Source organism: Drosophila innubila (genome assembly GCF_004354385.1).
Source record: "Drosophila innubila isolate TH190305 chromosome 3R unlocalized genomic scaffold, UK_Dinn_1.0 2_E_3R, whole genome shotgun sequence".
NCBI lineage: Eukaryota > Metazoa > Arthropoda > Insecta > Diptera > Drosophilidae > Drosophila > Drosophila innubila.
The window spans coordinates 27,284,704-27,310,778 of record NW_022995380.1 but is presented as its reverse complement, the minus strand read 5'-3'; the positions used below and the strand labels follow the sequence as shown (position 1 = coordinate 27,310,778).

At 37.6% G+C, this 26,075-nt stretch overlaps 5 protein-coding genes across 7 annotated transcripts in view; 2 read left to right on the top strand and 3 right to left on the bottom strand.

The window, feature by feature from the left end:
• LOC117791934 overlaps positions 1-14,514 on the bottom strand; it is a 34,401-nt gene extending 19,887 nt beyond the window's left edge. For 2 of the 3 annotated variants that reach the window (XM_034631871.1, XM_034631872.1), the window contains exon 1: positions 8,948-9,284. The gene's annotated coding sequence lies outside the window, so the exon portion shown is untranslated. Of the gene's footprint in view, positions 1-8,947; positions 9,285-14,303 lie in introns of those variants that run through there. The other variant, XR_004618117.1, reaches the window with a different exon arrangement.
• On the top strand, positions 11,902-13,221 carry LOC117791937 (putative defense protein 3). Its single transcript, XM_034631875.1, has 2 exons — positions 11,902-12,412; positions 13,081-13,221. The coding sequence occupies exons 1-2, from the start codon at positions 11,946-11,948 to the stop codon at positions 13,148-13,150; spliced, it is 537 nt and encodes a 178-aa protein (XP_034487766.1). The 5' UTR covers positions 11,902-11,945; the 3' UTR covers positions 13,151-13,221.
• Positions 14,515-15,033: 519 nt separating the features above from the next.
• Positions 15,034-16,358, top strand: LOC117791936 (probable phosphoserine aminotransferase). The gene is made up of 3 exons (XM_034631874.1): positions 15,034-15,174; positions 15,235-15,911; positions 15,971-16,358. The coding sequence occupies exons 1-3, from the start codon at positions 15,130-15,132 to the stop codon at positions 16,341-16,343; spliced, it is 1,095 nt and encodes a 364-aa protein (XP_034487765.1). The 5' UTR covers positions 15,034-15,129; the 3' UTR covers positions 16,344-16,358.
• On the bottom strand, positions 16,106-17,031 carry LOC117791938 (guanosine-3',5'-bis(diphosphate) 3'-pyrophosphohydrolase MESH1). The gene is made up of 3 exons (XM_034631876.1): positions 16,585-17,031; positions 16,411-16,527; positions 16,106-16,379 (listed from the first exon to the last, which is right to left on the bottom strand). Exons 1-2 carry the CDS (start codon positions 16,996-16,998, stop codon positions 16,411-16,413), a joined length of 531 nt encoding a protein of 176 aa, XP_034487767.1. The 5' UTR covers positions 16,999-17,031; the 3' UTR covers positions 16,106-16,379.
• Positions 17,032-17,600: 569 nt separating this feature from the next.
• Positions 17,601-18,627, bottom strand: LOC117791935 (cytochrome c1-2, heme protein, mitochondrial). The gene has a single exon (XM_034631873.1). It carries the CDS (start codon positions 18,618-18,620, stop codon positions 17,646-17,648), a length of 975 nt encoding a protein of 324 aa, XP_034487764.1. The 5' UTR covers positions 18,621-18,627; the 3' UTR covers positions 17,601-17,645.
• Between the last annotated feature and the right edge of the window lie 7,448 nt (positions 18,628-26,075).

Sequence of the window (26,075 nt, the reverse complement as noted above, 5' to 3'; positions counted from 1 at the left end):
AAATGTAAGAATAATTTGCTACAATTTTCTCTACTGAAAATCTAACGATTAAGTGCTTTTAAAATAGCTGCATCATTCAGCGATTAAATCTTTGAAATATGACTGAAAGTAAAAATAACATAAAAATTACGTTTCTTTGAGTATGTTTTATGCTTTATGGCTAATTGCCTGCTATAAAGCTAATTTGCTAATGACAAAACACATTTATATATTAAATATTTACAATTTTCTAAATGTTTATTTTCATTTGAGAAATGTTTTCCGTGCATGTAAAAAAAACTTAAGCTGCTTTCTAACCAGCAAACTTTTACACTGATTGGATAGTAAATATAGAAGTTTCACAAGTTTATTGGTAAGTTGGTTATGTTGGCTGTTTCTTGACTTTATCTTATTAAGGACAACTAAATAAATGCGACAGATTTGATTATAGAGTATCTCGCAGTCGAGCTTTCGCCGTTTAGGTGCTCTAAATTGTTTTTAAATGTCGTTTTTGTGTCTGGATATCTCCTTTAAAATTAGCATACACAACTGAACAAATAATATGTGTAATATATGTGAGCATGTAGGTTCGAGTATGTACACACTTAAGTGTATTTGTATATTAAAACTCAATTATATATCGCATGTTGTTAAATTGGCTTAATGGCGATGCCTAAAGTGTGTTTTTCCAATGTTGCCCCAAAAGAACGATTTGCTACTGTGTTTTTAGCTTATTATGAATTAATTTAACTTCGCATTTCATATTCAAATACTGCTGAAAACTAGACGGAGAGGGGGGAAAGAGAGTAGGGACTTGGGAGAACTTTTACTAAGTGGAAATGCGAGGCATGCAATTAGCATGCCATATAATGAATTATGATTGCTGTACGAAATAGGCTATATGGGCCAGTTGTTGGGTTTCCCTTTGTTGCTGCTGTTTGCTGCTTGCCACAATTTGTGTCGTGAGCGGAGCCAATGTTGCGCTTTGTGAACTTTTCGGCAACCGTTGCCACGTGAAGGGCAATAAATAAGCTGGTGAAAAAATGCGAATATATAATACAATAAAGTATTGCTGCTTTGTCGTTCTAGTTGTTGTTTTCCTTGCCAAAAAAAAAAACAAACAAACGAACGAACGAAGGAATGAAACAAACATCAACAAACTGACGACGGCGAGGACAACAATAACAACAACAATAACAACAACAACATAAGCGAATCAAGCGGATATGGCGTGAGTTGTATACGTTGTAGGCGTTGCTGCTGCCAAGGATCGGACCTGGGTGTGAGCAGACGATTCAGTAACAACGCACCGCATTGAAACGGTTGGAACAAAGAACAAGTGGGCGGCTACAGACGGGCAAACTCGACAGTAGGATACTCTGTGCCCAGGTACTCTGTACTAAAAGTTGATTCTCTACCGATTGTTCCTATGGCAGCTATATTATATAGGCAACCGATCTGTTCCAAATTTGGTCAGGATAAATAACACCAACATATATGCATATTCTATCAGTTTGGTTAAGATATCTCAAAAAACAAAAAACTTTTTCATACTAAAACTTGATTTTCGACTGAGCGTCTCTATGACAGCTATATGATATAGTGGTCCGATTTGAACCAAGTTTGGGCGGGATGTATAATACCAACCCAGATGTATATTGTGTCAGATTGGTCGAGATATCTCAAAATACCAAGAAGTTTTTCATATTAAAACTTCATTTTCGGTCGTTTGTTCCTATGGCAGCTATATGATATAGAGGTCCGATCCAGAAAAATAAACAAACTTGATCTGCGAACGGTATCCACGAACCTACTTACCAAGTTTAAAGTCTCCAGCTCTTACTCGTGGCTTAATTCAATATATATAAAAGTACTTCAAAGGTGTTTTTCCAACAATACAAAATCTACTGCATACTCTAGGGAGCTTGTATTGCTTAAGAACTTTGCTTAAGAACTTTGGTTAGCTATTACTGCTGTACTACTTGTCCGATCTTGCTGTGATTAAGTGGAATAACAGATAATAATAATAGACAACAGTAATTAAGACAAAAAACGTATTATCTGTAAAACTGTAGGCGTAGTGGACAGACGGACATGGCAATATTGACTCGACTGTTGATGCTGATCAAGAATATATATATTTTAAGGGTTCATAGTGGCCTCTTTCATACATTGCAACGAATTCAATATACCCTTTTACATATTTTATAAGTAACGGGTATAAGAACTCAGAAATCACGACACATGGCGTGGCAAGCAACGGTTCCTGTGGCACCAACAAAAGCAACTATGACTGCCAGGATAAACCCCAACTGTCAACATTTTTTTTTCACAGAAATAGCAACAGCAACAGCCACAAACTGTTTGAACTGGCTAGAACAAAGCACATGGCCAATTAGCCAGTATCAAAAGCCTGACAACTCTACAAGATTTGCAGGGCTTTTTGGGCTAACACTCAAAACGGATGCATGTCCAATGCTCAGTTAGTTTTTTGTCGTCTCCGTTGCTGTTGCCGTTGTTGCTGTTGTGCATTTCCGTTTCCGCTAGAGCCAAGCAGGGTAAACGGATGCGCAATGGTTTCACATTTGATTGGTAAAATGACATTCGATGTGCAACATTTAACCTTTCGCCTGACAGTGAATAAATAAACGTGATTGCCAACGGGTTTTTCTTTTTCTCTTCAGCTTTCACTTTGGTTTGACATTATTTTTCTGGTCCGTGTAATGCATTACGCATACGCCCCATGCAACGCTGCAGTCAAGCGAAACGCTTAATGTCAGCCAGGTTAACAACTTAATAATGCACGCAACGAGGCGTGGCAGTTGCAATTTACCTGACATGTCAACATAAGTCACATTAATGCACTTCTGATTATATTATGCAAACAAATACAATTGGAATAACTTGAAAAATAAACGAGTATACGAATAAATCATACTCTATTGCCAATATTCATTATATAAGGCCATATATAAGAGCCTTATTTGGTTGAAATGATGGCTGATAAGAGCACTGAAAATCCGCTCAGCAATTTAAACTCAATTTCCCATAAAGAATCTCAATCCATTAAACTTGCACGCTTCGCAGGAGGCGCACAAGCGATTCAAAGGCTCATTCAAACGGCATTTACATTACACTTTGCCAAACTGAATGACCTGGCTTTAAATCTACACACACAGACAGACTAAAAGACCAACAAAATTGTGTGGCATCTGGCGCAATTCGTTGCGTTGCATGTGAATCCGGATGTGACTGCGTTTAGAAATCGCATAAAACGTTTCACAACATGAAAACCAGCAACCTCATGCAAATGGGTGGACCCCTAACTGGGGCATGCCACGTGTACGTGGGAACTCTGTGAGTGGACTTTTCAAAGTGTGAGTATTGTGCAAAACTCTTTCACACATTTCCAATTCTACGAGCAGGTCCCAATGCGCTAATGCATTTGCCCGTTAATCCATAACACTCGTCCAAAAGCACACACAGCCGCATCCGTACACTCAGAAAAATAAGCCATCCTTGAATTAGGCACAACAGTAATCTTAAATTTGGGTCGACCTTAAATTTAGAACTCAGACTTTACATTCCTATGGCAGCTATCCGAAATAGTAGTCCGATTTTAACTAAACTTAGTCAGAATATATAAGACCATGGCAAATATATAATCAGTGAGTCTCGTTAAGATAACTTCAGAAGCAACAGAGTTATTCATACTAAACTAGCTAAATATTCATTTTCACTTAAAATCAAGTCTGCGAACCACAAAAATTTTGGTAAAGGTGGAGTTCGATGGGTCGAACCATAGAGCAAGACTTAGGTTCGGTTCCTAAGCCCAAGGCTTGGGTTCGAACCTTAGTTCAATTTTATGAAAACAAATTTTTTTTTGTGTATAATTTTTCTTGATTCTTATAAGAAAGTAGTTTGAAAAAATTGAATTTTATAAAAGTCCAAATTAGTTGTGTTTTGTTTTAATATAATTTAAGTGAACTTGTTTATTTTTCACGCGATTGAATTCACTTCTTGGTAAGCAAAAAATTCCAAGAAAAGCTTTGATTGTAGATCATTGAGTGAGTGGTCGATGTTTTCATGGAAATAGATTTAATCAGCTGACTAGATCGTCATGTTGAAGTACTTGATAATTAATTAGTTTAAGATGCTTTTATGATTGAAAGGAATTTACTCACATGAATTAAAGTCAAAACGTACTTAATGCACTCATTTAATTAGATTTTTTACTCAATTTTAAAAACTCCGAACTTAGGCGGCTTTCGAGATTGTTTGTGTTTAAATATGCCCTATATTTTCTGAGTGTAGTTAAGTAACCGAATCTATTAATGCCACACGGACACCAGGAATTTAGTGGATGCGGCTAAGCGACAGCAATTTGTCATTTTAATTGCGCATAAAACACCTCGAGCTCTAGAGCAACAACCACAAAACACACACACACTCGAGGCAAACTAACAGACCTATAAATAATAGATAGATAGTAAGATAAAAGATTGGTAAATGCATTTGCCTTAAGATGGCCTGCAAAATGTGCCCACTGTATAGTACATTCTGCTTTAATATGCGAAACGTGCACTCTATGCGCATAATAATGACATCTGCAAAGTTCAAGAGGTTTTTGCGTCATCAGCAAAATAGGCCAACCTCTAAACTGAATTGACTTAAAGTTCTACACACACACAAACACTCACACACACTCACACACACAGTCACACACGCTCACAGTTAAACGCAGTCAACCACTTACAGTTACAGGACCACAGAGCATTGTATGCTGTGGTAAAGCCGAACCGAGACAATTCACAGAGCTCAGCTCAGGTAAATTAATTACAGCAATTAGCTAAACAGCAGCAGGGAAATGGAACAACGCCCCCAACGCGTTGACAATTTAAGTCCTTCCGTACTCTGTCTCCTCCCACATTTGTTTGTAAACAAAAGAAGATAAGTAGACTGTCATTCTGTGCTCCTCCCTCTCGATCCTCACTCCAAGAAGATGTATGCTAAATTACACATGCTGACAATTAGTCCAAATCTAATTACGGGCATATTAAAGTGAAAAATGTGCCAATCTTAGAATCTGCCTGTACATAAATATATAGAGAATCTCTATTAGAGATCAATTGAAATCTCTCTACCTCTTGAGTATATATACCTAAATCTTACAGTAAATGAATTCTAATTTAACTGTAAAACTGATAATCGTTTTCAGTTGATAAGTAAGGAATTCTTAATCCAAATAACATTTAAATAAACAATTTCTTTAATAATGACGAAAATTATACTGATAATTTTGTGAAAAGAGGGCAATATACAGAAGAATACAGAGATCGATTTGAAGAAGCATTTATATATTTATTTATTTATGACTTAAAGCAGTTGGCAAAAAAAAAATTATTAAGTATAAAAATTAAGTTAAGAATTTAAAAAAAAAATAAATTTTAAGTCTAAATCATAAACTGTAAAGAAAAAAATCAAAACTAGATCTGGGATATGCAAAAATTATAAATGATCCAACATTTGTTGCAAGGATTGTGAAAAACCCAAAAAAAAAAAAAAAAACCCAATCAGATCAATAAAAATTAGTGTTGGTATTAGTAATAATATTAATATTAGATTATTACAATGTAATATAACAAGTTGTTAGTATTAGTAAGTTCAGGGATTTAACGAAAGGTGTTGGAAAAGTGAGGATAATGGTATATGGTTTTACGAAGCAATTTCCAGTTAATAAAATACATTTTTTTTTGCTATGATTTTCTTATAAATTGTTTAAGAAAAGTAGTTACTTAATCTTCAGAGTTTAATGCTATTTAGCATAACTTTGGTAAAGGATTGAAAAATGAACTCAGACTAAGTTTCGGACGGCGGCAGAAAGTCAATTTATCTTGGCTCGGCTATAAAATGGTAATCATTATTATAGTCATGTACCAGGCAATGGGGCGTAACGGCAATCAACGCCAAGACGTTCAGTAAATAACCGCACAATTTCAATTTTCCACACATGGATACATAAGTACAGGCACTTTTCACACACACAAACACACACACACACACACACAAACGTACTGCTAGATCAGAAGATATATTTAAATACATATTTTAATAGTCATAGAAGGGCCTAGAATCTGCCGCTGGGCATACTTAAAGATACACTGACACTCATACAAAAGAAAGATACATCTAGACAAGGCCAAGCGCAGCAAAAACAATGAAGGCAAACAAGTAATATATAAATTATAAACGCAAACCCTACTACAAGGATATAAATATTCGAGTATACTCGTATGCCCAAAAAGGATAAAAGCTAAAAAGGAAATGACATGCGATTTGATGGCAAATGATTTTTGCAGTTGGCGACGAGCAGGAAATCGAAATCGAAACCGAAACCGTTTTTGCCGAAACAATAGCATAAAGACCTGTCACATGCTGTTGCCGTTGGCTAAGGTCAAGGGTCGTACAATTTGATAATGTTCAAAATTTACTGCAACACTTGGCAGGGCAATAAAAATCATCCGCACCAGCGGCAACTCTGGTGGCAACCAAACTTCTATGTACCATGTTCGCAGGATGGAATGTAAATGTCAATAATAATAAGTTGATGTGTACATTAGGGTGGGTCAATTTGAATGGAGTAAAAAAATGCACTAAGCGGTTATTAAAATCGTAATCTACGCTGAATTCTAAGAAGAATTGCCCAGAAAAACATGCGTCTAAAATCAATATCGAATTTATACTTTTTAAGAAGTAGATATAAATACGTTTTATTTATATTGGTACTTGTCTGTTTTATTATAAATTACTATAATTGTGTTGTTGTGTTTTTATTTTTGTATTGTATGGATTCAACGCTTAATATAATAATAATCAAAAAAAAAAAAAATGAAAAAAGAATAGAGAACGATCTGTGACATATTTAAAGATAAGAATTAGTTGGATCGGACAAGTAGAAGGCAGTAATAGCTTATTATTTATATAATTAAAGAAATACAAGCGCCTAAAAGCAGGCAGTAGTTTTTATATATTTTTGGAACAAACAGACAGTTACCCATATATCATATTACCACCCTCAAGACCTCCCGAGTCGGGTCTTGACATAAAGATCTCCGACCAAAATTTACACAATCTCCCCAGTATCACCCCTTAAACCTCCCCCTTATAAGTTATCTTTAATTTATTCCTATGCTCTATCATAAATAATTTTGTTTTTATTTTTAGTTTAATTTCTGGTTAGTTTAAGTTGCCTTTAAGATAGCAGGACACTCATCCTCTGTAAAAATATTTTTAATAAAAAAAAAAAATAAAAAAAAATATATATAAAATATTGATTTTAGACGCATGGTTTCTTGAGCAAATCTTCTTAGAATTCATCGTAGATTACGATTTTGCTAACCGCTTTGTCGCGAAAAAATTAATCCACTCTAATGTACATATTTGCACATATATATTTTTAGAAAAAATTCGATTTGTGTGACGAGTGTTGTCGCCTGTCGCTTGCAGATTCGTGTTGCACAATTGTAACTGTGAGTGTAACTCGACTGCAGCAGCTGCCGCAATGTCTATTTCAAATCGATCGAAACGCTCGAGGCGAGTACGTATAACTTCACATGCACACACTACTGTATAAGTGAGTGTGTGTGTGTGTGAGTGTGTGTGAGAGTGTGTGTGAGTGTGTGTGGAGGCCAGGCCTATGCCACGCGATGTGATTGTAAATGCGCAAAGGCAGCTCCAGCCTGGCTGCTTGCTTGGTTGGTTGGTTCGCTTTCTGGCTAGGATGACGTAGTCCTCAGTAACAGAGTTGTGTTACAAAGTGTGTTAGTGTGCCTTTGCCTGGGGTTGTTATTGCATACCAACACACACACACACACACACACACACACACACACACACACACACACACACACACACACACACACACACACAGAGTGAAGCGGCATTAAATGGCATTTTTTTTGTATTTTTTGCTTTTAGAGCGGCACACACACGTTGAGGTTGCCTGCCATTTCATACTTTAAACGCGTCATTTAGTACGGAGTGTGCTAAATTATTAAAAGCAAAACACGGTACACCAATACAAGCACACAAAACAAACACACACACACACACACACAGACATACAGTTGATTAAATTCAGTGTATGCAAAATGGCAGCAACAAATGCGGCAGCGACTTTTGTCATTTTTGCGTTGCCCCTAAAAGTATGCAGCGCTCATCATAATCAGTTGCTATGAAAGTACCTTAAAGTATATGTGTGTGTGTGTGTGTGTGTACGTTTGTGTCTGTCTGTGTGCCAGGTGGCATTAAGTTTTGCTTTGCGGCCTGCTTTTTGCATTTGCCCCAGGTCCTTGTGTGTGTGTTTGTCTTTGTGTGTGTGTTCGGCTTTATGCGTCACGTGAGAATTCCCTTTATTATTATTTGACTTTTGCTCGCTGCTCAGCTCGGTTGGCTGCGCTTTTGCTATATTATATGTACACTCTACACTGTACATACTACCTTTCGTGCACATCACGTATACGTAGCGCATATTTTTAGCAAAGGCATTGATTTTCATTTGATTCATTTGATTCATTTGCCAGCCAGCTCATTATTTATGTATGCACGCCCAGTCGCTTTGTTGCTGGCCATTGTTTAAGTTGAATGTTTGTACTGCATACTTTTCTTGTCTATATGATTTAAAGCTTTTTTCACTTTGTTTAAGTTTAATCGTTTTTTGTTGCTGTTTTCATACTTATTATTTTTTTGGTTGTTTCGAAAAATCAACAGCAGCAAGTTTTGCACGTTTCGCTTTCTGGCTGACTTCACTTACTCAAACACTTACACACACACACACACACACCACTCACACACACATAGAGAGTCAGAATGGAAACACACACATTCACACACACATCCACAGTCACACAGAGACGGAAAATCGCGCGCGTTTACTACGTAAAATATACAGAAATTACAAATTGCTCACAATTTTCTCGTTCGCCTGGCTGCTGTTGAATCGTTGTTCTAGTTATTTTGCTGTTGTTCCTGTTGTTGTTGGTTTTCTTTCAAATTGTCTTTGTTGTTGTTGTGTTGCTCCTGTTAGCCACGTTCCACGACCACGCGCTGCAACGTCTGACTGCGTTCTGGCCGCTATAGCGAATTCCAAGTCCAAGACTAAGTCAAACAATTGGCATTGGTGAAAGCACATATATTTCACCAGCAAAGGCAGCAGCTGCACTCACAGGACATGCGCAGTGGATCCTGCAGCTGACACACTTTTCCGCGCCATCGTCGATGAAGTAGATTTTCCTCATGAAACCCACAAACAAAAAACAACTACATTGTTTTGTGCTATTTACATCGACCATCGAGAGCTGTTTTTTGTGTGTTTTTTACTCAATTTCGCATGCATTGCCGGACACTGGACAACAAGGGGCAACAGCTGGCGAGGATTGGGTAGACGTTGCCTGGTTTGCCTGTGTTTGTTAAACTCTGGCCGTGATGTGGCACAAATGTCATTTGCTATGCTCAACATTGCGGCAGCACATTGTGGTCCTCCCATTAGCGCCTGGTCCCGTGCCCGGGAGTTGAAAGTTCGCATTTGCGACATCTATAATACATGACTTACTGGTCGGTCGCCAGCACGAAGTGTATTTGATTAGCCAGCTCACTTCTAGTTTTTTTTGGGTTAACTGACCTTTTGCCGACTCAAATCCAACACAGAAGAAGGCAAATACAAAAACCATTACACCAGCAGAAAGTTCAACAGTTTTCATTAAATATTTACCAACATTGCAATCTTAAGTTAATTAATGCTCCTAACTAATAGTCAAACACAAATTCGGATTTAATGCCATTTATTTGCACAACTAAAACTCATTTGCTAAACAAACACTGAAACTACAGTTGACATTTTATAAATGTTTAGGTTAGGCATCTGAAAATGTGCACCACATTCCCATAAACAAAGTAGACAAATAGTTGGGTTACTTACAAAAAAATCTATAGTAAGCAAAATTTATTTTCTTTCATTTCCTTTAATTTTATTTTATTTCAAATTTTGCCGCTATAAAAATGTCGTTAAAAAATGTTTTTCCATTGGATCTTGGTTTCGATTTTAATTTTGTTCATTTACATTCTAAATTTTAGAATATTTTATTAAGGGTCCCCCCTTTGAAATTTTGAAAATTCAAAATTTAATATCTCAAGTTTTTACTTTTAGTCAACTCCTTATATCGTAATTAGTATAAAACGACACTTTAAACTTGATTCTGAGACCTTTAATTTTTTTGTAAAAAATCATGTCAAAACTAGGAAATATTTTGACTTGTAAAGTTGCTAGGTCAAAGAACTGACCAACTTCCAACTCTCATAACTTTGCCAAAATTAGACCGATTTCCAAGCGCAATGTCATTTTGATCATGATTTTGACTCTAAATTCATTCGGCATTCAAATTTAAGTAAATTGGTCAAAAAAATTTTTACCCTCTAGTTCTAGGCATCGATTTTAATGCCAAATTCTCAATTTAGATTTCATAATTTATGTTTTTTTTTTAATTTATAGGTTTTAGGAAAAAAAAAATTATTGTCATAGATATTTCTATGAATCATCTAGTACAAATCGCACCTAAAAACTTTTATTAGCAAAGTTAGTTAGTAATTAGCGAAAGGGAAGTATTTCTACCATTAAACAAAAGTATATTAATTTCTATTATTTGATTTAATTAGTTAATATTAACTTAATATTGACTGTGATGACAACACCTTCAGTTTTTTTGTCGCACACCCCAAAAAGGAAATTAACGCCCGAAACTGTCTTCAATTTTGCAAAGCTGAAATCAAAAGCTCAACAAAATCAACAGCAACGGCAGCGCCTGTCAATTAACACATTAAACTCGCAGAAAAGCTAAAAACAAACAACAACAAGGCCAACAACATCAACGTTGGACTCTGGTTAGAAGCATAGAATTTCGTAATGGAGCACTTAGCGCCTGAACAAACCTAGACAACCCGCTCCGAGTGGAGCACTGTTGGCGTGGCCTGGCCTGGCCTGGACAGCAGCAGCTCCAACTGGAGCTGAGGAGTGTGAGGGGGCGCAACGCGACGCGGCTGCATCAAAGCGATAATGTTTGACCCAGTTTGAAGCACTGCAGGAAAGGAACTGCGCATAACTATTTTGATTTTTGATCATTAAAAACTGGTTAGCCTGGCCAAAATACAAAATACAGCAAAAGACAAAAAAAAAAACAAGTCGGAAAGACTACATTCGAGATCCCGACTATAGAATACCCGTTACTTATTACAATTAACTTTATAGAAATTACTATATAAAAAAAACTACTGCATACTTTTGGGTGCTTGTACTAAATTAATTTTTAATAACTTTGGTTAGCTATTACTGCCGTTCTACTTGTCCGATCTTGCTGTGATAAAGTGGGATAATAGATAATATTAATAAATAACGATAATAACCATAAAAAAACGTTTTATCTTTAAAATTTTGGGTGTGGTGGTTATTCGCGATTTAAAACAAACTTGGTCCGCGTGGGGTCTATAAAAATATGTGTGCCAAATATGGTTGCTCTATGGTCTCTGAGATCTAGGCGCTCACACAGACGGACAGACGGACGGACGGACAGACGGACGGATGGACATGGCTATATCGACTCGGCTGTTGATGCTGATCAAGAATATATATATTTTATAGGATCGGAGATGCCTCCTTCCCCATGTTACATACTTTCCAACGAACACAATATACCCTTTTACTTATTTTTTAAGTTACGAGTACAAAAAAAGCAATACTTTACACAGACGCCCATGCCGATGGTGCGAGCTTTTTGGACGACTCGACGAACGAGCGAGGCTTTAAAAGCGCCGACGCCGTTGGCCACCGCAAGAGTTTGAACATTTGATTAACGCAACGCGCGCGCGGCTAACAGCTAACGGCAATTGGCAACGGATAAAACGGTTAACGAATAGTCATGGCGAGTCTTGTGAATTGGTATTGCAATCGCAGGCTTGTTCAGGCCACATGTTCGCTGCTTCTGCTGCAACTGTTGGTCGGAGTTACAGGCTTTCCGGATGGAGCGCCGGCGGATACGTGTGTAAAGCAGCGTGCCAATCAGCCTAATCATGGCAAAGCGCGCTCCCAGCCGGCGCATACAAATCCATTTGAGGTGGTGGCCAGCACACAGACCTATCATCCCGGCCAAGAAGTCTCGGTGGTCATTTATCCGCAGGATCAACACGCAACCAAAACATTCCGCGGCTTCTTTCTGCAGGCGCGTGATGCCAATTCTAATGAATGGATTGGTGAATGGGTGCAGAGCGATAACACCAAGACTATACCGGAGTGCTCCGCAATAACGCACTCGGATAATCGTGATAAGTTGGGCGCTAAGCTAATATGGAAGGCGCCGCAGAATAAACGAGGCAATGTCTATTTTACGTAAGTCAAGGATACGAATTAAGTGAAAACTATTTGCCAGATGATATGGCATTTAAGAGTGGCTTCAAGACTAACGAACTTTTGACATTGTCATCGTCACCGGCAACGAAATTGGGAACTCATTAATCATACGCCATGGTGACCCACATAATAAATGCCCACATAATTGTCAGCAAAATACCGGATAACAATCACACAAAGGTCTTATGTAATTGATTTCTTTTGTGAGGATGGGGGCAAAAAACTAAGGAAAATATCTGAAGAAAAAGAGTTGGCCACCAATAAGTCGCGTACAATGACGTTAACAAAAAAGTTTTTGATTTTTCTCAGCAACATCAACTTTGTATAAACGGTGACACTGTGCTACATGTGTGACACATCATTTATCATTCGACATTCACATAATATAGCTAATGATTTGTAAATTATGTGAGCGTCAGCATTGAATGGAACGACTGACTTAAGTCAAACATTTTGATAAATTACCATTAAAGAATTAGAAAATTTAAGCACTTTTGTAGAGCAGTGTTACAGTAGATATAATGAATATCTCTACAAATCTGTCGACTCATGTCAATATATCTATTTATAGCACTGTTTACATTCAATTGAATACTTGTTTAATACATAAATATAAATACAAATATAATTAATTGCTTTCATTGCAGCGGCACTGTGCTACAAGATTACGGCAACTTCTGGAGCGAAATCGTTGGCAAGGTGCAAGCGGAGTCATAAAGTTAAACACTTAAAACTCAGTTCTAATTTTAAAACAATAATGTGGCAATAAATCATCAACAAATAATGTAGTTTAACAAAGTGTTGTTTTTAATTAAGTGCAAATACTTGACGGAGCCAAGCCTCTTTAAAAAGCAATAGCTAAATTACTTACTTAAAGCGTAACATTTATGAATGACCAGCATTCACACACACACACGCACACATATCGACTTCTCTCACACACACACACACTTCTCTTGACCCCACTCAAAATGGCGCACGTTTAAATTTCCAGGCACGTTGCTTGCATCTTATTGGAAATTCGTTTTGCCACTCGGCATAGAAGTAAATTGGAAAATTTAAGCACCTTACTTTCATACAAGCTAAAGCAATGGATGATAAAGTAATTAGAGCCTGAATGGCATAAATAATGTACATATGTATGTCAAAGCGCTCAAAATCTGAGAAGGTTTTCATTTCCCAATAATAAGATTCTAATCAATAAGATAAGGTACAACTTACTTATATACCTATAGAGGTTGTATTACGTATAATATGTACATATTTATGATCAGATATGGTTTGGCAATTAAATAGCCAATGTTATGTCTAGCGTAAGTACAGACAGGCTTAACTAAGACAATCCAATTTGAACTATTTGGCGAAATTGCAACTTACTGAGAAGGTCAAGTAATTGTTCTGTCAAAATATAAATCACTTATATTGGTCTTTTTAATTTTTTTCTTATTTGATTATAATTATTTCTGACTCTTAAAATAGGTAAAAAAAATATATATATTTAATAAGATCTATAAAAATAAATATTAAATATACATAAATATATTTATAAAACAAATGCTTTTTTATGTCAAAAAACTTTTTTGACATACTGTATGTCTCGCTTAAGTGTCTAGACGAAATAGGAAATACATACATATATGACTTATTGAAAAGCTGAAAATGTTCTTATCTCAATTTGTTTTTGTGAGTTAAAAGTATTTTCATTAGCATAAAAAGGATTTGTGTAGCATTTTAATACCCTATTTAACTGTTATCTGCGATATTTAATAAAGATTTTACGAAATTTAGGAAATATCTTACAGTTAAGTTGCTCTACAAATTCAATGCGCTTTCAAATAAGTTCACCAAAGGCAAGTTTCACGTTACTTACGTTATTACTCGTGGCTTGTTTATTCTTTCCAGTTGCACTTGCTTACGCCTTTTTCAGCAAAGTGCATAGCAACAACTTGTAAGTACAGTGATACAGAGACAGTGAGAGAAAAACAGACAGTGACGGCAGAAAAGTGAAGCGGGTTAATCGCGTGTTGTTTTCGTATATTGCATTCGCAGTCGCTGTAGCAACACGCCGATGCGGTTTGTCAACTTGTTTTGATCAAATAAAAACGACGATGTGGATTGTCTATCTGCGCTTGAGCCTTGTATTCTCTGCGGCTTCTCTGCTGCTGTGAGCAGAGAACAGAACGCTTCTGGATTGCAAGTACGTTGTCCAGTATGTTTTTGCGCACACGCTTTGTTATATTTTACATACATACATACACGTATGTATGTGCAGATGATCAAGTGTTGTTGCTGTTATAAATTTGCACATTAGAGTTGTCGGCTCGTTCTGAAAAAGTTCATATGAACTTGTTCTTAAAGTGAATGAATAAGCTTGTAAGCATTTGTCCTATATTCTAATTAAAAATTTAAAAACATTTATTTATTTCGCTATTACAGCTGTAACCTAAACAACTGACATTATCACATTACAAACTGAATAGAACTCAGTTGAATATAAACTCAATAATGAACTAGTGAGCTTGTTCACCGAATTGAACTTAAAATGTCAACTCTATCATTTATCAGCAGTTCGCGTCGCTGTCGTCGTCGACGTCGCAGTCACTGCGGTCGATCGCTTCCATTGCTGCTTGTTCAACACTTTCAGTTCAACTTTAACGACTTGCCGTCAACGTTCTGTAATCGGAGAGAGCATCATCATGGTTATTAACTTTGCAGCCGGCCCTGCCAAATTGCCTGAAGAGGTTAGCACATTTTAAGGTTACCAATTGGTGCAGGATTCATATTAATTATTTCTCTTGCAGGTTTTGAAGGAAGTGCAGAGCAATCTACTCAATTGCAATGGCAGCGGCATATCCGTAATGGAAATGTCCCATCGCTCCGGCAACTATGAGAAGATCCAGGAATTGGCCATTGCCAATCTGCGTGAATTGCTCAACATACCCAAGAATTACAAGGTGCTGTTGATGCAAGGCGGCGGCACTGGACAATTTGCAGCGGTGGCAATGAATCTGATTGGACGCACTGGCAGCGCGGATTATGTCATCACCGGCTCCTGGTCGGCCAAGGCGGCCAAGGAAGCGGCCCAATATGGCAAGGTGAACGCAGTGCTGCCCAAGTTGGACAAATACACAGATGTGCCACGACAGAAGGACTGGAAACTGGATCCAAATGCCTCGTATGTCTACTACTGTGACAACGAAACAGTTGAAGGTGTCGAATTTGACTTTGTACCCGAGGTGGGAGCGAATGTTCCGCTGGCCTGTGACATGTCATCCAATTTCCTGTCCAGACCCATTGATGTCAGCAAGTTTGGTTTGATTTTTGCCGGTGCCCAGAAGAATATTGGACCAGCCGGTGTCACCGTTATCATTGTACGCGAAGATTTGCTGGGAAAACAGCTGAAAATCACACCCTCCATACTGAACTTTGAGTTGATGGACAAGAACAGCTCACTGCTCAATACACCGCCCACCTTTGGGTAAGTTTGTTTAGCTAACAAATCTTCTGAATTCATATATATTATATATTCCTTAACAGCATCTATGTCATGGGCTTGGTTTTCCAATGGATCAAACGCAATCAAGGCATTGAGGGCATGGCTAAACTGGCCAACGCCAAGTCAAAGTTAATCTATGATATTATCGACGGATCCAATGGCTTCTACTATTGTCCTGTGGAGTCTCGTGTGCGTTCCCACATGAATGTGCCATTCCGCATTGGCAGCGCTGCCGGCAACGATGCCCTGGAAAAGGAGTTTCTAGCCAAGGCCGAGACCGAGGGCATGATTCAGCTGAAGGGTCATCGCTCTGTGGGCGGTATTCGTGCCTCTCTGTATAATGCCATCACGCTGGATGAAACACAGCAGCTGGCCAAGCTCATGCTGTCATTTTATGAGAAGAATAAAAACTAAGCGCATTGGCTAACATTGTTTTTAGTTCAACTATATATATATATATATATATATATATATATACAATTCACAGCAGATTGCGCTCACGAAATATTTGGTCAAGCTGTTGCTCCAGCTGCGCATTAGTACCGCGTAAATTGTCCACCACCTGTTTGGCCCAAACAAAGTACGCTTCCCGTCGCTCCTGTAAGGAAATTTTGTTAAATATAAATATGTCAAATTATCGAAGTTCATTGCTTACTTCTGTCCATCCCTGTGGCGTATTCACTTGCAGATCTCTCAGATTGTCCAGCTTATCGGCCAGTTTAATAAGTTTCGCTCTGCTAGTTGTTTTCGATGCTTTTTTGATTTGTATACGCTTTCGTTCCTGTTTTTCCAATGATTTGTCATCAGTCACCTCTCTAACCAGACTGCAAACATCTGCTCCAAACAGATTCTCCACATCGCCGAATGTTGCATCCGTGTCCTCGACAACATCGTGCAACAGGGCTGCCATAAGCACGGCCTCATCTGCAACTCCCGCCTCTACGGCCAAAATTGTGCTGACATTTATTACATGATTAACATATGGTGTGGACTGGGCGTCCTTTCGACGTTGGGTGCTATGTTTCTGCGCTGCGTATTGCAGACATTTCATAAACTCCTGTGAAGCCATCAAAACGATTATCAATAACAAATTTTGGCCCAAAGGCTGCCACCCGGCTCGAGAGCTGCCACCCTGCAAAATTTTCAGATCTGGCAGCATGTACCCTCTTGGGTCAAATGTCAAAATTGGTAGCTTTAAAAATTTCCATCTATTTTTTTGGCAATTTCATAATTTTGAAGCTAGAATTTTTTAAAATTTTGCATAGTTTTTGCTGGAATATTCTGCATTTTTAACTTCATTTGTAACTTCTCTACCTTTGGGATGAAAATCTTCAAACTTTAATTTAAAAGTTAACCTTTACTTCATGTAATTTCGAAATTAAAATGTTCTTAAAATCATTAAAATATTGCAAAGTTATGGCACTTTGATATTTGCAATACCTAAATTTAAATTCAACGCTAAATCTAGCGACATGGCGCCAAACATTTATTATATATATCGATATATCGAAAGCCACGAAAATACCAAATTAGTTGCAGCACATCTTAACGATCAATTACATCGATATTTTACAAGTTCATCCCTATTAATTTCATGCACCACCACCTCATATTTTAGCAGCCCTGAATTTTAGCCTGCGCCTAACCGCTAAATTTGAAAATAAATACTTATATTGTGCCGCAGCATTTAAATGTTTATTTTATTAACATTAAATCTTATTTCTTCGGGCATTTATCGCCGCCGTCATTCGACTTGCTCTTCTCCATTATCTCAGGCATATAAAATATTTTACGTGACTTCAATGAGGACCACTTGAAACGCTTGATGTAGTAGCTGATTCCGGTCAAAAATGTCAATATGAAAATCACCTTGATCAGTAAAACCTTGCGTTCATCAGATTCCGGCTCCGATGTCCACTTGAGGAATGTCACCACGTCCTTAGCTATTTGGCTGCCCGACGGGGCAATCTCCGGATCATCATAAGACACGACTTCGCTGTCAATTAGCTGACCCATTGCAATAGCGCCACCGGAAAAGTATGGATTATAGTAGAGTCCCTCACGTAGTGAAAATCCAGCGGGCGGCTCGCAATATCCAGTCAAAAGAGAAAATATGTAATCCTCGCCTCCCTTGCGCGCAGACACTATATAACTTAGATCTGGCGGATAAGCCCCATTATTGGCAGCTCGAGCAGCCTCCTCATTTGGGTAAGGTGCCGGAATATGATCGGACAGTTTACCCGGGCGATCGAAGTAATTTCCATTATCATCGGGTCCATCGTGTACGGTTATAGACTCCGCCTCGGCTTTGGCCTCCGCTTCAGTCATGCACACGCCCACGAAATTCCGATAGGCAATGTATTGCAGTGAATGACAGGATGCACACACCTCTTTATACACCTTAAAGCCGCGACGCACTCCTTCCTTGTCAATGGCCGAGAGCAAGCCTTTATGGTCCCAATTCTGATTGGGCGGATGCACACAATCGCTGGAAGCGTCAACGCTCGCATCCAACGCGTACAGCAGTAATCCGGCAGTTCCAGTTAAGGCTCCAAAGGCCAATAGCTTCTGGCGTGTACCAATCCAGTTTCTGCCATTTGTTGATCCGCTGCGTCTTATGGATGTCCAATTCACTAAACTCTTGGTCGAATTTAGCAGTTTCGATCCCAAGTTAAAAAACTTGCTAGCCATATTTATTCTCATTATTTGATTTTTCACGCTGACAGTTCCTTTGACTATGTAGCCAGTGCTGTAAAATGGTTAAATGTGCTTTGCCAAAGCTGCCAGTGGGTAACAACACTATAATTGGCAAGTTATCAGAAACCAAGTTTATACGACAGCTTATGACGGCTTAAATGAAATCGAGCTGATTTATTTATAAGCACTTTTCCAATGAACTTTATCGCAATAAGTGATCAACATTTTTTTTAATGAATAATAACATAATACAATATAAGCATTAAAATCAATATTGTTATGGTAAATCTGGGAAGATGTACTTATAAGAATTACGCATTACTTTTCAATGATGACTTAATAAAACAATAAAATATGTATTTTAACAATATATTTCAACTTATTTTTTCTGGATTCATACCCAATTATAATCTTAAGTTTTGAGTACAGTTAAGTTAACACAAAATTCAAAAGCTTTAGCAGATACCCACACTGTTGTAATTCTCTCGGAAAAACTTGCATCTAAAATATCAAAGCAATATAATTTTGTGTAAAGAGCAACCCGTTCTTTCGGGTAGCACATCCATCTTCGGAACGAACACAAACAACAAATGCAGGCACTTTCATTTGTTATCTGGCTCAGTAATCTGTAAATCTGTAACAGGCCACCAAACAACGCTTGCATACAATAAATATTTCCTAGCCCATTCTTCACACTGTGTGACCACGAAATCGTCAAAGTCAGACAGACAGCTTTTACAGCAACACTAACAACAGCAGCAACAACAACAGCAGCAGCGGCAACAACTGCGGCCAAGCGACGCAAACGGTTTTTCGGTGAAAATTTGTACCTGATTTTATATTTCCCTTTTCTGTTACACTATTTTTTTTTATTGCGTATTATCATGTTTACCATATTTTTACACGCGCTTACACACAGATACACATACACGCTGTACAACTGGCTATGCGTGTGTGTGTGCTGCGTTCTGCTTCTGCGCAACGATGCATAATTCCCACTTGGTTGCTGTTGCTTCTCTTCTCTTGTTTTCTGCGGTGGTTGTTGCTGTTGCTGCTGCTGCCGTTGCTGTTGCTGCTGCGCAATTAATAATTCTTTCGACTAGCGTGAAATTTTCATAAACAAGAAAGCAGTAACCACAAAAACGTTCCATGGAAATCTTTGGGTCACCACTTGCTTTTCACTTCCAACCGCGGAAATAAGCTTAGACCCAAAATATAAATAAGTTCACGATCTAATAAATTTGATTCATGTTACAAAGCCATTCATAATTATGTACATATTTGGTCTTGGTAATTACTGTAAATTTATGTATTTTTTTGTACATAAATACATTCAGTATATTTATGTATATTAAAAAAAAATAAACAAGTTCTTCTTTGTTAAAACAATTACTTGACATACTGTGTATTAATTAAAGATTGCCAAACTGTTAGTTTAGCATTCTGCTAACATTTAGTCAGAGAGCTTTTCACAACAGCAACTCAAGTGTCCAGTGTTGTAATGCGGCAACAAATTTCCTTATAAGAATCTAGCTTCGTACATAGCTATGTAAATTATACATACAAAACAAGCTAGATTGTGAATAATAATTGCTTGCACAGAGATTCATGTATGAATGCACGTTTATTAAATGCGGGTATCTATGGCTCATGGATTGTGTATATATGTGCATATGTATGTATAAAAAATATGCATAATTTTGCAATAAATGTAAATATTACTAGTTCGCTTCCTTTGGGAGCGATAGCGCCATACAGTTTCCTGTTTAAAGATGCTGTGTTGGCCTCATCGTTGTTTAGGCCGCTTTTGCAGCTTGTGTCCGGCAGCAAGAATCACGTTGCTCCTGCTCCTTATCTCTTGCAGCACGAAAGCCACAAACAAGAATTATAGACCAAAAGCCAGTTGCAAGTACCCCGCAAGCATACACATACATACATACATACGTACGTACATATATTTGTAGGTGTCTGCAGGAAACGTCTGTGTGTGACTAGAAGTAAAGGCCCAGGAACAGAGCAGCATCAGCGATTTTTATACCCGATACTCGTCGAGTACAAGGGTATATTGTATTCGAAAAAAAGAGCTAAAATTAATTATAATAATTAAAATTTGATCCTATTTGCGATCCGTGGCAATTTTTTTTTGGTAAACATTCCCTTTTAATAATATCAATCATTACAACATAATAATGCCTGTTTTAAGTTGGTTAGCAAGGAGCATGCCTAAATGTATGCAGTAATTTGGATATTGTAAGAGTTTAAAATTTATTGATGTAATTTAGTACCGGGTATGTTATAGTCGAAGGGAGTTGACTATAGAGTTCTTACTTGTTTTTCTTGAGAGCCAACAATTGTGATTTCAGTTGCCAGCAACCAGCGACAAAGTCGAGAACGACAACGATGACGACGATCGACAACAAAAAAACAATGAATATCAATAAATTTTGCTTGAAAAGCAATACACACACATACACATATACCTTCATATGTATATGTATGTGTGCGTATGTTTGTATTAGTTGCAGCATGCATGATGCTGTGTCAGCAAGTGAATCAAGATGCACAAAATGCATTGCACTGCTGCAGTAATTTACTTGCATACATATGTATGTACATATTCTATGTGCTCAGTACGTATGTCTGCATATTTACTTACATACATATTTCATTATCATAAAACGAGATCACATTTGATTTAATGGTTACATTCGTTTCTGACAGTGTTGCAAAGCGCTTCAACATAATTACAATGCGCAATGCGTGCACTCCACACGCTACTGTTGACGCGCTGTCAAGCGCACGCCTTTCACTGTGAGCGCACTGCTCTCTCGCATGCGAGAGAGCCAAACGAATTAACACTGGCTCGCTCTTTATTCTCTCTCGCAAAAATTTCAATCGCAAAAACTATGCACAGTACAAACTAACAAACATACATATATACATGTTTGAATATATACAACAACATCACGATCGTCAGTGCTTGTATGTGTAAGCCTATGCATGTGTGTGTGTGTGTGTGTGTGTATCTTTGGGGTTTGAGGGTTTGTGTATCGTGCGGTTTGCCGTCGATTTTGTAAACTTTTGCCAGCATAGCTTAAGCATCATTATGACGTTGTAACTGTCTTTTCAATTTCTCGTTTTGCCCGATTCGCTTTGCCAATGATGCCTGAGCCTGTCTAGCAGATACACAGCTTACCGCTTCCAGTGCACCGGGCTGAGAGCTGTTAACTGAAAATTGCTTTGATGCTTTGATGAAGCTGAAGATGGATCTTCCGTCCGTTTTGTCCGCTGGTCTGTTCTTTTACTACACACACACACACACATCCATACAGCGCAATTGAGTCATGCCATGTGTGTATCTGTATCTAGTAGATACACAAACACACAGACTTGTATTCATATATATCTATGTATGTATGTATGATTGTATCGTCAACATCGTTGATGAGTTTTGTTTTAATTCTACTTCTTGACTTCAATTTCTTATAAAAAATTGTATATGCACGTAATAGCTGACTTATCTGCATCTGTATCTGTGTTTTGTATCTGTATCTGCATCTGTATCTGAGTGCTGATCTGCACTTCTATAACAATGTTGTTGTTGTTGTTGTTGCTGTTGATGTTGCTGTTTCTGTTGATGTTGTGATTTGGTGGATCGCGCGTAGCTGATTGTAATTATTGTAATCGAGTCTCGAACCGATCCAATCCGATACGATCGCCGTCTTCACAACAGCATTTAGGTCCCAGGTTCAGATCCAGGTCCAGGTCCAGTTCGCACACTGATTTGATTTCGTTTTTAGTTGTTTTTGATCATTTTGTAATAGTTTTCTCGGCGCGCTCCTTAAATCATTTCCATCCATCTTATGATCGTGTAGCTAAAGCTAAAGCTAAAGCAACAGCGAGCGATCAGCGCGCGCATTTCTCTTTGATGCCGTTGCGTCGGAGATGCCGCTGCTGCCGTTGCTGCCTCTGCCGCAGCTGACGTTGTCGTTGTGCTTTTTGCTTAAAGTTGATTGACTGTCTGTTCATTTAGCCGCCTGTCCGTGGCTGTGGCTTGCTCCGTTTGTTGGCTTTGACTTGGCTCTCTGGCTCTGACTGCGGCTTGTTGATTTGTCTTGCTGTTGCAGTTGCTGTTGCTGTTGCCGTTTCTTGTACATTTCGTTTAAGGCCATTATAGTTTTGAACATGTTCAAGTGCCATTCTCACGATTGTTTAAAGTCTTTTAATTTCAAGCTCGACTACAAGAAATAAACAGTGAAATTTAGCAGCAGTCAATTTGTTGTTCTTAAACTTAATGCTACTCACTTTGGTCGTAGTTCGAGTGGACTTGCCTCAACTTGCCACTAACGGCACGCCACTGCAACGGTGAAAGGCTGACACGGTCAAAGAATATGCAACAGCACGCATCATTGCTGTCTCCATAATCTCCGAGAAGTATGTTTGCACCTAAATGTTTGCCTATTTAACAGCCATCAAAGTTGTTAGTTGCATTCTACAAATAGGCATATAAATAGACAAAGGTATAATACACATTTATCTTTCAAATCTTAATAAAAATTAATAAATTTTGTAAAAAAAAAACTACAATGATTAATCAATTATTTATTTACGTCAACTAAAAACAGTTGACAAAAGAAAATCATCAAAAATTTAAGATAATGTTACAAATTAAAATTCCAAAAATTTAAGTAATCATATAGCTTAACTGAATTTAGGCCTAGGTCCGTTTTTATTTCCAGTTAAATTTTATTGAAGCGATATTCAAAAATTAGACATTAATTTTTAGGCAATTTTTGTCATAATATCTTTCAAATAGTTGTTAAACTCCTTAACTAGACATTGAGAAAAAGGTCTCAGACCTTTTACTTAACTTTATTGTTAATTTTAAAAATTTTAAATGAATCAAAATAGATTTTAGGCTCTCAAGAAAACAAGCAACTAATGTCTCGAAATGTCAAACTATTTTTTAAGACATCTCATTAAATTTAAAACTTATTGAATTAAAATTAAATTCATTTTTTAAATGATAACAAAGACATAACATTAGTTTTAAATTCAATTCGTTTTTTAAATTATAACAAAGACATAACATTAGTTTGAAATTTTATTTAAATTTAGTGCAAGTTTCACATAATTAAATTTATTGCAATTTTCCAAGTACAGGGTATATTCGCGTTTCAAAAAAAGAATAAATGAGCGTCAACTCGAGCCTATGTTGATTACGCCTGAGTTTGATAAAAAAAATTACAATTTGCTCGCTAATCTTCTACAGACACATGCTATAATGAAAGAACTTCCTCTCTTTTTTTTTTTTGGGTTAAATAAACAATTTCTGTTCCACATTAACTTTTCATCGCAATGAACTTTGACTGCTGTCCACTTGAAGAGGAACTTGCAGCTGACATTGCCATATCAATTGGCTGATCGTTAATTAACTAGTCACATCTAAACTCAAGTCAATTGACAATCGTCCAGAATAAACTTTCAGGCAGCTTTCGACGGGTGAAGAAAAAGAAAGAAAATACAAAAAAAGCGACAACAACAACAACAACACCAACGAAAGACATTTGATTTGTGCCAGGTAATGACGCTGACGAGGACAGCTACAACAAAAAGAAAAGAGCTGGCCAAGTTGCAAAGTTGCAATTTAAATTAAAAGCGCAATTGAACTGGAAAATTCGTCTAAATCGTTTTTCACAATTACTCGCACACGAGCGGGCAGACAACGGACCCAGAGAGAAGAGTTGAGGAGTTAAAACTAGAAGCATTGCAATGGCCGCCAAAGACCACAATCAAGTCCTGAACAATCAAACCACTAACAACGTGCAATGTACAAACAAATACAGATACAGATACAAATACACGTACACATACACATACACTAGAGCAGACAATACAGAAAATTTTGAAAAGTAATGATGCCCAAGACGATTCCCTGCTCAGCTAGAGCACTTTTCGTTCACAATTTATGCATGTGAAATGAAGGAAAGATCTTCTGCCGAGGGGTAAACAGTCTATATCGAAGCTGGGCCAAAGAAATTGCCAGTTTACTTGCTCGCCTTTTTTTTTTATTTTGTGGGAGTTTAGTTTTTATTCTCTTACTCTTAATATATTTTTTTATATTTTTTTTTCGTTTCTTGGCGCGATAAGCATCGGAAAAGCCTAAAGTTTAGAAAGGCAAAAGCAGCATCCGAGGCAAGACAAGTACAAGAAGTACAAGTAAGCCGCGTAGTCAGCTCGCTTCTATCTATGTATCTGCAATACATAAATTGTATGTATCTATAGCTTGCCACATACATTGTACAATGTACAAGTCGTTGTTGTTGTTGCTGTTCTTATTGTACCAATGTGTGCAAGTAGATGTACATATCTCTCTCTCTATGTGTGTGTGTGTATCTATGTAATGAGCATGTAACTAAACTTCTGTGTAGCCAAAACTCCTACAACGTTGTCGACACTGCTCTGCAGAGACAAAACCAAAAACCCAAAGCCAGACCAACACCAATAGCAACAGCAACATCAAGACCAAGACCAAAACGAAGCCAAGCCAAAGCAAGTCAAGACCTACTGCCAACTCCCTCAATACCCGTTTGCCACAACTTCAATTCAACTGTACTGGCTTCTTGCCTGTTTGCCTGCCTGCTCTATCTGATGATGGCCGTTAAAGTTAAAGCTGAAGCTGAAGCTGAAGAGCGCCCGACCCGACCCGGCACATGGTACTACCCTCACCCCTCCCCTCCCCCCCTCCCTCTCTCTGGCCACTCTTCCGCTCCCCAGTGTGGCCCCATCTGTGGCCGAGGAACGCTCGATTGCTTGATCGTACGCTTACTCGCTGCTTTTGGCCTCAAGTTTGGTTTTCTTCTACTCGTAAACATGAGGTACGTTCTTTTTATTTTTTTTTTTTTTTTTTACTTCAGCTTGACTTCATTTGTTTGGCTTTTTTGGGAGACAAAACTGGTTATTACTCTTTTCTTTATATTTTCCCCCGTTCGCCTGAACTTCGTTTTCGGTTGTTATTTTTTTTTTTTTGTTTTTTGTATTTTTTTGGTTTTTTTTTGTTTTTATTTTCGGGTAGGTGAGCGGTCGTGGTCTGTCCAAGTGGCAACGGTTGGCTTTTTGGCTCAGTGGCGTATGCAAAGGGGCAAATGGCCAGCATATTATGGTCAACTTGGCCAGCTGCTATCCTCCAACTACACTGATAACAAAAATGTTCTAAAATCCAAATTTTGGTCTTAAAACTAAGAATTTTGGTCAAAAAAATGCGTCGAGAACATAAAATTCTTAAATTAAGAAAACACAACTTGGTTTTAAGAACATTTCAATTAAGAAAAAGTTTTTATTTGAAGAATAAATGTTTTTCAAACTTAAATCAAAAAATAAAAATATTAGTATAGTTATTTTTTACTTTATAATTTTTTATATTGTTTTTAATTTTAATTTTTATGTTGA